General features: G+C 50.0%; 1 protein-coding gene across 1 annotated transcript in view; it reads right to left on the bottom strand.

The window, feature by feature from the left end:
• Window positions 1–731: 731 nt before the first annotated feature.
• The window catches only part of Adamts2 (ADAM metallopeptidase with thrombospondin type 1 motif 2), a 209,611-nt gene continuing 195,771 nt past the window's right edge, over window positions 732–14,571 (bottom strand). The window contains exons 18-22 of the mRNA XM_059270462.1: window positions 13,432–13,564; window positions 12,583–12,790; window positions 10,268–10,397; window positions 9,294–9,383; window positions 732–4,098 (exon numbers count right to left, since the gene is read on the bottom strand). Coding sequence (XP_059126445.1) covers window positions 3,638–4,098; window positions 9,294–9,383; window positions 10,268–10,397; window positions 12,583–12,790; window positions 13,432–13,564 — 1,022 coding nt within the window. The 3' untranslated portion in view covers window positions 732–3,637. The remainder of the gene's footprint in view (window positions 4,099–9,293; window positions 9,384–10,267; window positions 10,398–12,582; window positions 12,791–13,431; window positions 13,565–14,571) is intronic.

The raw sequence follows: 14,571 nt of genomic DNA, 5'->3' as shown, positions 1-14,571 counted from the left end.
GGTAGAAATTGACAAAACTACAATCAGGAGTTATTAGGAGTTATCAAGTTAATACAAGGAGATACTATGAAGCTAGAAATTATTAGAATAACAAATCAAGGCTTTTGAAATATGGGGGACATTCCTCGTATGTGGCACCCAACAGCTGACAACTACATATTCTTTTCACACACACCCCAAAGATTTTACACAAGTAGATACAGTAGTCTGCTCTTCGATTCCCTACCCCACTCCCCAATACTGGCTAGCACACAAGTGGATGAGAGCAAATATTTTCTAAGTGTAATGCTGCTTACAGGTTGGTTGCCTGAATTTAGAAAATACACATGCAAGACTTTCAGTTAAATTTGAATTCCAGAAAAATTTCCATATGTTTTTTGTGTGTCTCTTATTTTATACTACAAAGTGTTCCTGTTTCTCTGGATTTCAAATTTAGCTCAATGGCTAGTCTTTTCTCCTGGAAACCCTAATCATAGGAGAAAGGGTCACGATGTTTGGGCAGGTGGGTGGGGCTATTGGCTAAGCCATATCCCAAGGTAAGTTGGAAGAGGATGTCCTTTCTCCCCCATGGGGCGCTGACTTAAGCAGCCACAGCCAGGGCTCTTAGATGGCCCCGTGCCCCAGGAGCCTGGGGGCTCATCGCCAAGATTGGCTTGCCATTGTGACACATCTCTCCTGCCCAAGTTTAGGCTGGAGATGAGTGTAGTCAAGGTAATGAACCAACACGGTCATGATTTGCAAAACCACAGACACTTTAATAAGTTATGAAAGTAAGGAGTCAAGTTTTACTATACAAAACAAAGACGCATCAATGGCTGTTGTCAGATAAAACTTTGTGATTTAAGTTGAGCACCATGTTTGGCTCCATTCGGCGGCTGCCTGTCACACAGGAGTAGAGTCAGAATGTTACCTCGGACAAAGACATTGCTATTGAGCACCATTTATATACTTAAAACAGACCCAAAAAGACAACTCTCAAAATACAAATGTGAGGCTTATATACGGGATTCCATGGAGTTTTCTAAGGGCTTTCTTCAAATGTGGCCTGATTCTTCCTAAGAATAAAAAATGACTCCCAGGTGCCTCAGAAGTTTTTTCTGTGTGATGTAGGATAGTCTGGGTGACAACATGGTGCTGGAAACTTCTAGAGGACACCTAACCTGCCTCTAGGACTACAAGAATGCCTCAGAAATAAGAGCTGGTTTGAAAACTCAGGGTGATTTCTAAGTCCATTCTCCAAATAGTCCCGTGCTCAGGAATTCGCAGCTTCTCTGAGCCCAGTGGACAAGGTTTGATCCTTGGGCAGAGGTGTATGAGTACCACTAGCTCCAGAGAGGCCTGGAGGCCCACGGCCCAAGACACCAAGGATGTCATGTGGGACCTCATCTCCCCTCAGGGCATCTGTCTTGCTGGGGCTGTCCCACATGGGGCTTCTATGAAGCTCTGCTGTACTGGGATCGGACAATGGAGTGTTACTATATCACAATCATTAGAATGGGTAACTCAGTCATATTCTGGCTAATATTAGTCTAGAATGTTCCTTCTCATTCTACCAAAGACAGGAGATACTCAGTTCTTCAGCCTGTGAGTAAACCCAGCTGACCTGGATTCAATAAATGAGGGCTAGCCATGGGATTCCTTCCCTGCTTACAAGGAGGCAGGGAAGCAGAACTGTTCTCAACCACACTAGGAGAGAGAGTCAAAGGACTTTTTCCAATTTGGTTTTTTGGGAGCTGGGGCAGTGTAGGAGTATGTGTGGGATGTGGGGGCAAGGAATGCATGTGTGTGGGGTGTCTGACCACCTTCTGGGAGGAAAGTTAAGCACTATCTTAAACATTAGTCCAGCTGGTCTCTATGCTCTGACTTCTTTCCCAGACCATCCACATAGACAACTCCCCCGCCACACACACACACACACACACACACACACACACACACACACACACACACACACCAGATTTACGCAAGCATACTGAGCACCTCGAAACTCAATGGAGGGTTAGCCACAATGGCATCGATTCAAGTCTCAGTATTCTTAACTCTGATTGGCAGGGCTGGGGGGTATCAATAAGAAAGAATAATCTAAGATCTACGATGGGCGAGAACACAGCTTCTAGAACTTTCCTACACATGAGAAGTCTCAGAATTATGGTTAGGCTAGGCCCAGCTAGGGAGCTAATGTACCCTTGGCTCTTACCATATGGGGTATTGGAGTGGCATGCTCACAAAATGCCAGTGTATAAGAGCCAAAGCTCACCACCCTCCTATCATTCACCTACTGCCTTTCATTTTCCCCCATTCACATCCGGCTCACCAAATGTCATTCTACCACAAAGGCTATCTAAGCTTCTAAAGAAAAAAGATAAAGTGGGGCTTCCACCCCCACCTGATACTTCTTATTGCAGGCCATGTTGTCAGGTTCTAGTCCTTCTAAAGGTTGGAAATGGGCAAGGGCAAGGTCAGACTATAGACAAAACCCATCCTCTGAACCTGAGGCCCCAGAGCCTGGCACCTCACCACCCAGGTGGCAATACTGGGATCCCAGGAAAGGGAGAATCTTGGGTCTTGGGCCACATGCAGGGTCATCCCGGGAGAGCGCATGCAGAGTACATCCTTCCTTTCTGGGGCCTTGGCTCAGGCTGGCCAGAGAAGAATACTAGGGCTTTTCCACCAGAACCTGGGAGGCAGCAAGCAAGGCCAACGTGAGTGGAAAGGAGAGTGATAAGTCCTTGCTGCCTTTGACCCAATGGCTCCTATTTTGGAACTCAGATCCCCCATTATAGGAGTCTCATCATTTTTCTGGAAAGAACTAGATGGGTGCACAACCCATGCTCAGCTGAGATCAAAACACTGCACACCATGAGCACCAGATGCTGAAACCGCACCAGACAACTAGTTAATAATTAAAACAGAGACCAGAGATTACAGCCTGGTGGATCTCAACCTAAAACTCCCAGGTCATCTCCTACTCCCACCCCTACGACTTCAAAAATTTTGAGTACAGGAAACCCAGATATCTGCCTGTGCAAAAGACAGCAAGGCCAGGCTTGTAGGGGAGGGACACATGTCACACTGGCAGCTATAGCTGGAGCCTGCCAACAGCCCTAGACGGGTGCTGCTCTCTGGTTGGTTAAGTCCTCTTTCTACTAGCTACCACACTTATCCAATCATCTGCCTGGCCTCTGAGGTCATTTCGAGTCATGACCTCCACTCAAACGTACTCGACCTGACAATCTCTTAGGTAAAACATCATGTCACTTAAAAGTCCCCAGTGGTCTCATACCTTGGTCTGAGGACTGCTCATCACCAAGGAAATGAAGGTTGTCAACCACTGCTTAGTAAGTTTTTCTCTCTGGGAGTCATCCCTCTTGACATCCCAGCATTGATAGAAACTAGGGAACTTTTCCACTCTAGGCCTAAGACCACCACAAGATTTAGGTCATTCCTAGCCTGGAAAATACATGTTAGGCTGATTGTCACATCCCCCCCCCCCCATATATATTCTTTTGTGCTATTTTCCAAACCTTTCTGGAAGCAGGAATTTGGGCTTTGTCTCCCACAGCACAGGATTTGCCATCCCATGGAACATATCTATAAGCAAGGGGAAAAAGCTGTTGATGCGAATCTTTCCATTTTATTAGAACCTTCCGGCCTTCTCTTTTTTCTGCACTGCATTAATGAGCTCCTGGATCCTTTGGTTCCTCGTCTTCACATATGGGCTCGGTCGTCGTGGGATCAGGTTGGGAGACTGGACCTCTTCGTCCACACCATGGATCTTGTAGGGAACATCCACAGCATTGGTTTCTGGGTGATCCTCAGTGGCATTGATGCTGGAGGCATTGAGGGGGACCTCCAAGGGAGGCCCTGGTGAGGGCTGCGCCTGCGTAGCGACAGTGGGCCCCGGGAGTGTGGGCATGAACACCTCGATGTCATTGTGCTTCCCGGGTGGAGGTTCCCCACCTGCGTCCTGCGTGCTGCTGAGGTTGTGGGGTGGATTGCAGGACTTGCAGCAGAGCTTGTTGTAGCTGGGGATGGAGCAATAGCGAGACAAGACTTCCATCCTACAGAACATTGACTTGTCGCCTTGGCACTGGCCCTCTGAAAGAGAAGAGTGGGAGAAATAACCAAAGGACAAGGTGAGGGGGACATGTACCCACCGCCGAGTGCAGATTGCTGGAGGAGGCATGTGACAGAGTCCAGAGGCAGCGCAGAGGCAGTGAGCTTGTGTGGAGAGTCAGTGTGATTGCAGGGTCCAAGACTCTGAACGGGGGCGGCACCCACAGACACCCCCGCCCCGCCTGGAGCGCTCCCCTCCTGCAAGCAATCCCTAGCAGAACCTGCTCTGTCAGTGTATCTCTAAGGTTGAGACAGAAATGAGACTTTCTGTTCTTAAGAGAGACTCCAAGTTCAACCTTAAGGACGAGACTTAACCGGATCTTCATGCTCGACATCTCAGTGGAACCTCAACGTAATTTGGTGGCAGGATTTGACTTTGTGGTAATGTACAAGTAGTAACTACAACAAAATTCAACCTAAAAGAACCAGCCTCTAAAGCTCAGCTCCCCCTCAGCTAGAGCCTCACTGTGTGCCACTGTCCTGAGCTGACCTCCCAAGGTGTTTCTGTCAGAGACTAAAGACGCAGACTTGTGCAGGTCTTTGGACACTTACCCAAACTTATCTGACATATCCTGTCGGGCCACTGCTCCATCCAGCCATGGCCCCGCTGCATTAAACTTTTCTGATGTATCAGGTATCTTATCACAGTGCTAGAAGCTGACTAACCCAACAGCCAGGCCAATTCAAGGCCTGTAGAAGTCAGGAAGCTATTCAGGGCCATGGGCCAGATCTATCCTTTTACCTGGCTTTATAAATAAAGTTTTATTGAGACACGGCCACATTTATTATCATTGGCCACTTTCCCACTGTAACAACAGTGGCATGGCTGTGACAGACTGGATGGGCTCCAATGCCTAAAGTATTTGTTGTCTGGTTCTTTGCAGAAAATGTTGCTTGACTCTGGGTCAAGGGTAGCCCTCGATTAGTGGTTGGCCAAAGGTAGTGTTCAGTTGATGGAGACAGCCCTAAGAGTTTGAATTCCCTTCTCAGGAAGCCCCCATTCCACTTGGCTTACAAGGTAGATTTCTCTGTCTGATTTCCTCTGACTGAACTACACAACTTCAGTTTTGAAAAATTAAAACAAGGCAATGAGTGAATAAAAAAAAAAAAAAGCCATGGCTTAAGAGCTTGGTGTACTAATAACAACCAAGAAAAACATGTCAGTCAGCCCTCTGTGCCTACAGGCTCTACATCCTTGGATCCAGTTAACCTTGGACAGGACTTGGGAAGAATACTATATGAACCAGATTCCCTTGTGGTCATTATTCCAAAAAACAACACAGTAAAACAACTATCTATAAAGTGCTTACATTGTATTGTGAATTATGTGGAACCTGGGGTAATGCAAAGTGTTTGGGAGGATGATGCACATATTATATGCAAATTCTAGACCATTTTATTCCAGGATGTCGCCATCTGCAAGATCAAGGGGTGGTTACAATCCTTATTGAAAATACACCACTGGTTGTGTCTTCTTAAACAATACCGCTGGCCAGACAGCTCTCCTAGATAAAGGAGCTGTCAATTATACTTCCAGCAGGCTGAACTATGTCCTGAGGCTCTGGCTGGTGAAAGGTTGCTAAGATAATTTTGATTTTTATGATATTTGATCTTCCATTCCATTCTCAGTGGCAACTAAATAGCAAGAACTCTTGGATTTTTTTTTTAAAGATAGGACTTTACTATGTAGATCAGGCTAGCCTTGAACTCACAGAGATCTGCCTTCCTCTGCCTCCAAAGTGCTGGGATTAAAAGCATGCACCACCATGGGTGGCCAAAACTATTGGCTTCTGAGGAATGATGATAAACCATTGGGAATGTACATATTGTTCATAAAGTCACTTTAAAAACTAAGCATGGCCAGTCCTGGTTAGCACTTGATGGGAGACATTGTCACCCATGTGCCTCTCCCCGAGTCTTGGTGGTATACGAATTCCATCTGGATTATTGATTGCTTCCTGTTAGTAGTTTTCTTGAATGCCTTTTAAAACTCATCACTTATTTTAGGAGAAAATCGATACTCGTGGAAGACAAGTATCATAGGTAACCTCAAACATGAATACAGAGAAAAAGCAAAGTCAATTTTAAAATCGAGTTTAAATTCACCAATCTTTAGGGGGATAGTTCTGCACAGAAGTCAGAGTTAGAGAGAAAGTAAAGTGTAACAGATGTTGGGAAAGGCATAAAGCAAGAATCTCTCCCTGATGCCATAAAGGGTAAAGAGAAGCAGGAGGGATCGCTTGGTGGGGGCAGACACATCACTGCAAATGAGTGGTGGGCTCATGAACCCATTTCATCATTCAAAAGCTCATGAAACTCATTCATAAAGGGAGTAGCACCTTCCCTTCCATCATGGGCCTCAGATGTGCCCTGTGCAGGTGGCATCCTGGGCCATCAGGAGTACTAATATACGGTTTCCTTAGAGGGCAGCTAATCTTGACTCATCTCTGGAGAGATGGACTGAGGGATGCAGTGTTGTGGACACAAGTATCCTCAGGACTCCCACTTCTCTTCAGCTATGATTCCTTTGATTAACAAGCAGAGCTGTGGGCAGTAGATCCAACCAGAGCTCCTGTGACATCGCTGGAGTCCAGGGCCTCAGCCTGGGCTACCAATCCCATTTCTTAGACACTGGGCGGTCTCCTTTTGTCCTTTCTCAGCACCTCCTGACCTTTCCTACCACTCCCTAGCACTGATGAACATGGGGCAGGAGTCCCACCCACAAGATAGAGTTCAGGTGAGGAAGTCCCTGCTGAACCCTGGACCCACCGCCTGGTCATTGTTGGTCTGTGAGAGGACACAGGCCCTGTGGCTATTGAGAGCAGAACTTAGGAGGTACAGTCAGGCAGGTCTGTGCACATGCGCGCGCGCGCGCGCGCGCGCGCGCACACACACACACACACACAACCATTGCCCTGCTTTCCCAAGACCACACCCCTTCCCCATCTTGATAGGAACCATCTTTATGAACAGGCATCTCAAGGCAGGACAGTGACCTGACAGGGGCTCAGGAGACATAACCTGTACCCCACATTTCTGCTCTGATCCCAAGAAAAGAAGAAGCCAAGCCAGGCAGCACCTAGGAGCAGAAAACGTAGACATCTCTGCAAAGGTCCTCACTTAGCACGGACAGATCCACACTCAAGGTGGAGTGCAACAGCCCTACTTTGAAAAATTCTCTGGTATGTGTGTTAGTGAAAGATGGACCCTAAACATCTATGTTGGGCAGGGGGTGGGGGGGCGAGGTGGGGGGGCAACGAAGTCACTGGAACCAGAAACCAGGTGATTAACGCTGCCGGATGGCGCCACATGTCGCCTCAGTGTGGCCTGCCAGGAAGGTGAAGAGAACAAGCCGCCAGCTGACCAAACCCAAGCTCCCAGTTGAACTGAACTTTTATTGAGTTTATTTGTGGGATGCATGACAAGAGGTCTTTCCATCATTAGTAAGAATAAAAGGTCATTTTCACAGTCACTTTGGCACACACTAATGTCTCATGGAGAGAAAGCAAGAAAGAAGAAAAGAACAGAAAGGCAATGGCGACAACGAAACCTACGTAATACGTCATTAAGTACATACAAAATACTAATAAAATATCCCTGATAAACCAAAGTGCGTACAGACAGGAGGCAGATGCCCAGGACCGTGTGGCATCATCTGCAACCACACAAGTCACTCACACTGCCTCGTCAAAGTTGGAAGTTAACAGTCGTGAGAAGATTAATTTGCAGTTACACACCAATTATTTACATAACAGTAATCACTGCCAAGGGGGAGGGGAGGAGGTTTGGCTGCGTGGTCCAGCAGGAACTAGTTATTAACAGATGAAGGCGGCTGGGGCCGGGGGGCGCTGCTGGGACTGTCAGTTGGGAGTGCTACATTGGTCACGGCTAAGGACCCAGGTGTAAGGTCACCCTCTGGGTGTAAGGCCGCGCTGTGGGAGCTCCTTGTGGGAGTCTCCGCAAAACAGTCAGCGCCAACTGGCCAGGTGGGCATCAGAGGAGGACCCCTTTTGTCGGAGCTGGATGGAGTGCCTGCTGAGTCCCTTCACACACAGACGGTTCAGGGAGGGAGCAAGGCCATCTGGATTTAGAAACCTTACCCTTGGCAAAAGGTGGGCAAAAATGGGTGGGGTCCCCCTAGATCTTCAGTGCCTGCCTCCTACCCGGATCACATCCCCCGTTTGAGGCTGGAGTTAGCAGCCGATTCTGTTAGCTTTCAACTTTAAGGCATCTTCTACATAGTGTTTCTAAGCAAAAAAAAGCAATAAAAATTGAGGTATTCTGTAGTTGTTCACACTGGTAGGTGAGGCACATCCACATCTGTCAGTCAGTCAATCAAAATCAATCAATCTCACTTTCAATCCTCTGAACGGGTCATATGCACACGACAAGAAAAAGGCCATTGGAGCAAATGGACAGAGAATGGAAGTGGTGGTGTGTCCATGACGTCCCGTTGCAGGGACATGTCTCCCCGCCTCCTCCTCCATATGAGAGGACAGGGGGATGGGGGCCAAGGGCCATGTAGGTTGGGTGCAAAGGCCGGACGGAAGCGGGCCATAGTTTCACAAGTCAGAAAGGACACACTCAGCAGAGGACCACAGCAGCAGGTGACAGCAGCAGCAGCCGGGAAGCCCCTGACACCGCAGGAAACTTGGGGTCTGTCACCCCGGCACAGGAGATGCAAAAAAAACGCACACCGTAGAGACCCCTGCGGCCTCACCTTAATGGTGGTGGCGTCTGAAAGGGGATGGGGCTGGCTTCCCCTTGGAGTTGACCCGCAGCTTCAGCCTGGAGGGATGTGGCCCAACGAGGCAGTCGCCATGGCGAGATGGTCACACTCGCACAGTGGCCTCAGGCCCCTCCGGCACCACAACAGATCTTTGCCCCTTTACAAGCCATCACAAAACCAGGTCCTGGCCCCTTGACAAGAGGCCAGTGTCCCCAGGCCAGGCCTCCTTGAGGCTGGCCCTCGCTCCGCTTGCCGCCACCAAGCGGTACAAGCTCTGGAGGAGCAGGCCGAGCACACAGGCCCAGAGAAAATAGATTCACCCAGAGAGCGCTCAGCAGGAGTCAGGGAAGCTTTCCATAGAGAGAGAGTAGGGGAGCCCAAGGCAAGCTCCACAAGGCGCAGGGCATGCACTGGAGGGCAGAGGCAGAGTTATAAACGGGTCGGTTACTTGACGAGATCTTCTGGATGGGTGAGTCAGGGTCAGGCCGGGACAGCCACTGAACCACGTAACTCTTCTTGGAGGGATCCGAGATGTTTCCTGGAAGGAAAAGTGGAGGCTGCAGCTGCCAGAGCACCACTAAGGACCACCACCACCACCACCACAACCACCACATCCAGGGCAAAGCAGCTTGCCTCCAGGCATCCTCGCAGTAGGAGGGCATGGTTCCTGTTCTTGGATAAACTGGTCTAGTCTCTTGCCTGTCTACATCCTCGGACCCAGCAATGTCTCTCCAGTTGCTCATCTTAGATTAATCCATGTCCTGTTCCTTCACTGTTTTTACCCCACCTTACTTCCAGGGTTCCCTGGCACTCAAGCTCTGTACTGGAGAAACCTGGTAAGGATGACCAATCCTGCCACCCCCTACTAGGACTGTCACCTGACGTCTTGTACTCCGTCTTCTGTAGAAGAATATGGTGGGGACAGAGTCTAGCCCTGAGTTGCTGTGTGGACCAAGATGTTGAAACACATGTGATACTGGACCAGGCATCTGCACAGTGGTCTTGGCTGTTGTTCTCAAAGAACACAGGGCACATTCTACCCACATGGGCATCCCTTTCCTACATTGGCATCTCCGTTGCCTGCTGGCAGAGTCCTGCTGGGCTGTGGTTCACTGTGGGTCATTGGAGTTTAGGGCTGTAATATCATGCCATGAAGGCAGGGATGGGCTGAGACTCGTCCTCTGTGCACACCAGGACTTGTCCAAGGACACCATGTGTCAACCCTCCACCCCTCTCCACCCCCCCCCCCCATCCTATTTCTTTCTAGGAAAAGTCTCAGCCCTGGCTGGGAGTGCTCAAGTTCAAGTTTCCCCATGGCAAGCCCAGTCATTTTGGAAGAAGAGCAGAATTTGATTGCACTAGCCCCCACTCCCCTCTCCTAGGCTGTTGCATGCTGGGGGTCAGGGGTGGCACAGGGCTTACGGGGACAGGGTGCAAGCCTGCAGATCCTTGCTGTCTCAGGCCGCTCCTCCCGGCAGACACCAAAATTATCATCGGCGGTGCGGCAGAGTACTGGCCGTTCCTGGGTGCCATTGCCACAGGTTACCGAACACTGTAGGTACAGAACCATTAATCAAGGTCACCTCCCATACTGAGCCTCATGCTCCCCAGGCATGTGACGGGTGACCCATGGGAGATGGTGTGGGGCAGAAGGTGGGTCTTGTCCCATAGGGACTGTCCTAGAGTGTGCATGCCCATTTCTCAGGGCTACTGCGATGCCAATACCTCTGGGTTCTCCCTTCCTCCCATAGTGTGGATATGATTTGAGCATGTCATTCCAGACTTGTGTGTTGGAAGCTCTGTCCTCACTGTGGTGGTAATAGGAAGGGGAGCAAAACCTAGTAGGAGGCCTCTCCTGACCTGTTTGGGCTTTGGCTGCCTGCTTCTCTGTGGGATCCCTTTCCCATGTATACCATCACGGTGCCATATGTCATAAGATCCTCCCTCATAAGGGTAAAGTTGATGATGCTAGCACCATGTCCTTAAACCTTCAAAACCATGAACTCAAGAAGCCTCTTTATACAGAAATGCTCTATACTGCCATAAATCCCTATGGAGAGTCCCCAGGAAAGTAAAAACAGAATTACTATATGACACGTCGCTCCTAGGTATGTAACCAAAGGACTCTAAGTCAACATTACACATCTGTGTTTATATCTGCACTAGCCAGGAAGCAGATCCAGCCTACCTGTCCAAAAACAGATGCACGCAGAGAAAAAAAGTGGTCAACATATGCATGTTTGTTGGGGGGGGGGGCGGGCGCATATATGATATGCAGGTGTACATGCATAGGTACACACATGCATGTGGAGGTCTAAGGCCAACCAGAATCTTCTTGACCAGCCTCCACCTCATTCATCGAGTCAGGGTTTCTCATCGGAACTCTGAGTTGGCTAACACAGCTAACCTGGTTAGTGAGCTTGTTCCTGGGATTCCACCCCGACTCTGAGCTCTAGAACTATCTAGAACTATCTAGGCAGGCTGCTATGCCTAGCAGGCATTTCCATGGGTGCTGGGGAATCCAAACTCCAGTCTTCCTGCTTGTACAGTAAGTGCCTTAACCACTAGAGCCGTCTTCCTAGATCCTACACAGTGGAATTTTATTCAGCCATAAGGAAAATAAGAAATCATGGCATTTGCTAGAAATTGGATAGAGCTAGAGATTCTATTAGTAAAATAAGCTGGGCTCAAAAAGACAAATTCTGTTTCTCCCCATATGTGGAAGTGTGTGTGTGTGTGTGTGTGTGTGTGTGTGTGTGTGTGTGTGTGAAGGTCATGACACTCTCGAGGGCTGTTATTTGGGAAGAGGAAAAAGGGAGGGGGAGGGCAATGGGAAAGGGAAGTGAATTAGAACATGTGTGTGAGGATGCCATAAAGAAACCCTTGACTTTGTGTGTCAACTTCAAAGTAGAGCTAGGCTAATTTAGACAATGGAGGCAAGCAATGCCACTGTACGGAGAGAATAAAAAGCAATATATCTGCCCACAACCTTCCCCACAGAAGGTACTCAAGCACCTCATTATGGTAATGGAAAACGGTTTAATACACTTCTCTAGTTGGAGGATGCCCAGGAAAACCTGTAGTAGACTGGGGCTCCTGCAACATCTCTGATCCAGCCCCGGAACCTTGGGCGGTCCCTCCTCTAACTTTCTCTCCAAACACAAGGCTCCAGTACCCTCTAGCCCCCCACCCCACACTTCATGACCCTGGGGAGGAACCAGAGTGCATTCATACCCTGACTCCTGGAGCTGTGCTCACTCAACCTAGTCCTGCATCCTTACTGTGAATGTGGGGGAGAGTCAACTCAGCTGACTTGGGATTCTCAAACTCTTCCCATTCCTAAGCAACAGTTTGTTTTGAGGACTGGCTCGTGGGCAATTTCTGGGGACCTAACTCCTGGAAGGTTCTGAGTGATAAAAAAAAAAAAAAAAAAGCTCCTGCATGCTTGAGTCCTTGGGGCAGGCTGTACCAGCTTTGCTAGGCAGCTTAAACAAGCAATGCAATTTTATGCATGGTAAATATCTGCTTTCCATCCTTCTGGGATCTGAGGTCCATCACCATGTAGCTGGTTCCCTGATGGAAACCCTGGACTTCCATGCTGTGGCTCCCATGGTGCCCTGAAACCTGAGCTGTGGCCTGGGGGACAGGAGTTCTATCAAAACTGGAATGGCTGTCTATCTCAGACTTATCCAAGCTCAGTTTGGGGTCAAGGGCATGGGGCCAAGAAAACAGCTTACCTGGGACCAGGACCCAGCCCGCCACCGCCCAGGGCAGAGCTCACGGTTGCAGGCCCTGCGGCTCTCAGGACGGTGGTCATTGCAGTGTTTGGTGTGCACGGAGCGAGTGGTGTTGTTGTGCAGGGGCTGAATGCAGCGTACGGAGCGCACTTGCATGCCGGTTCGCCCACAGCTCTGACTACAAGGCTCCCATTCACCGGTGACCCACCTGCCGGGGCAGAGTGGCAGGTGGTCAGGGAACCAGTCTGGCTGCGGCCCAGGTGGGCAATGAGAACAGAGATGTCAGCTTGTTCTCTCCTGCAACGGAAGCTCTTTCTCGGTTCACAGAAGCACCCGCCATGTGGGCCTGCTTGCAGGGAGAGTCTGACAGGCTCTGTTGGGGCTAGTGGCATAAAGGGTTTTATCACCTGTCTATTCCCTCAGGGTCCTTATCCTGACTACAGTCTCATCTTCTGATGGTGTCATGAACCCTCCCCAGCAAAGCTCAGTAGCACTGTGGAGTCCCTCAACCCAGCCACCTTCCCTGACCTGGGCCCAGAAATGCATCCTGCCAGGGTCTGAAGGTCTGAGAATCAGCACTGTTGCTTAGAAACATCTAATACAGCCCAGGCCCTCTGGGCCTCAGTTTCCCCATCTAAGTGTTAACATTTTCTGTCTTTCATGAGATGCGCATGGAGCTTCCAGTCAGTGGGTCAGAAGTGGGCTTGCACCTTTAACCTATGTGTGGTATGGCGGGTGAAAGGCCTAACACCCCATGAGATGCCAGGCCCGGGGCTTCTGGGAGGCCCGGTTTCCTCCCTCCCTCCCTCCACGGTGAGCCCCTGGGCCGTGGCCCTCCCCAGCACTCACACAGGCTGGGAGCATTCTTGAGGGTTGCAAGCTCGGCGGATGGCTTTGGGCTTGGCCAGGGTGCTGCAGAAGGCTCGATGTACCATCTTGCTGTCCAGCCTCCGGCGGCAGCCGTACTTAGTGAACTGGGACCCTGAAGACAGAGAGCTTGAAGGGGCTCAATGGGGTGGTGGGACCCCCAAGGGGGGGCTTGGAGAGCTGGGGCCCCCACCAGCAGTAGTCGCCCCATTCTCCTCTCTCCTCTTTGCTTTTTGTCTTCCTATATAGTCCACGTTGGCTTTGAACTCATTCTTTGTCCCAGTATTCCCACAAACCTGTAATCCTTCCGCTGCAGCCCAAGGGCTAAGATGACAGGCTTGTGCCACCATGCTCTATTTCTCCTTGCCCTGGAAATGACGTGGAGGGTGAGGAGGGAGCCTTGGAGATATCTAGCAAGGAACTCACCCTTCACCCCATCAGAGGGAGGGCAAAATGCAGGCTCTGTTGATGGCTTCTGAGGTCACAGGGATGACCCTGTTCCCTCCTATCACTAGGCCATTTGCTCTATCTTGGGGGCTGAGACGAAGAAGGATTTGATCAACACGGGGCACCTGGTCTGCGTGGCTCCTTATTATCCCCGGCTCCTGCAGTCTTTCTCAATGCAGGTGCTGTTCTTCCCCAAGAACAGTGGGAAATATCTAGAGTATCGAGTGCCTAGAGGCTGGGGGTACTGCTCAGCCTCCTACAATGCAAGGCACCCCACCCAGGACAGAGAATAATGGAACCTGAATTTCCGTAGTACCTAGCGAGTATACAAGAGAATCTAAGCACAGCCAGGCAGCCTGCTCTAGTCCGGGCATCCGAAAGCATCTTGGGAAGCAGAGGATTAAGTGGCACTGACCCATGGAGGCGGGGGTGGGGGTGGGGGGGATGGGGGTGTGAGGGGGCAGTGAGATTGTGCAGATTTCCTCAGGGAAGCATTGTGTGTTCAGGAAAAGCACTTGCTGTGGATTAGGCAAGGTTGTGAAAGGCCTGGTCTCCATCCTGCAGTACTATCTGGAGCAGGGGGGGGGGGGAGGGGGGGGCTTTAAGAGGTCACTGGGGGTGTGCTCTTCAAAGGGGAGCCTGGGAATCCAGCCCTCTCTCCCTCTCTTTGCTTCC

The sequence above is a fragment of the Peromyscus eremicus genome, chromosome 8a (genome assembly GCF_949786415.1).
Source record: "Peromyscus eremicus chromosome 8a, PerEre_H2_v1, whole genome shotgun sequence".
Taxonomy (NCBI): Eukaryota; Metazoa; Chordata; class Mammalia; order Rodentia; family Cricetidae; genus Peromyscus; species Peromyscus eremicus.
This window is presented reverse-complemented; position numbering and strand designations above follow the sequence as displayed.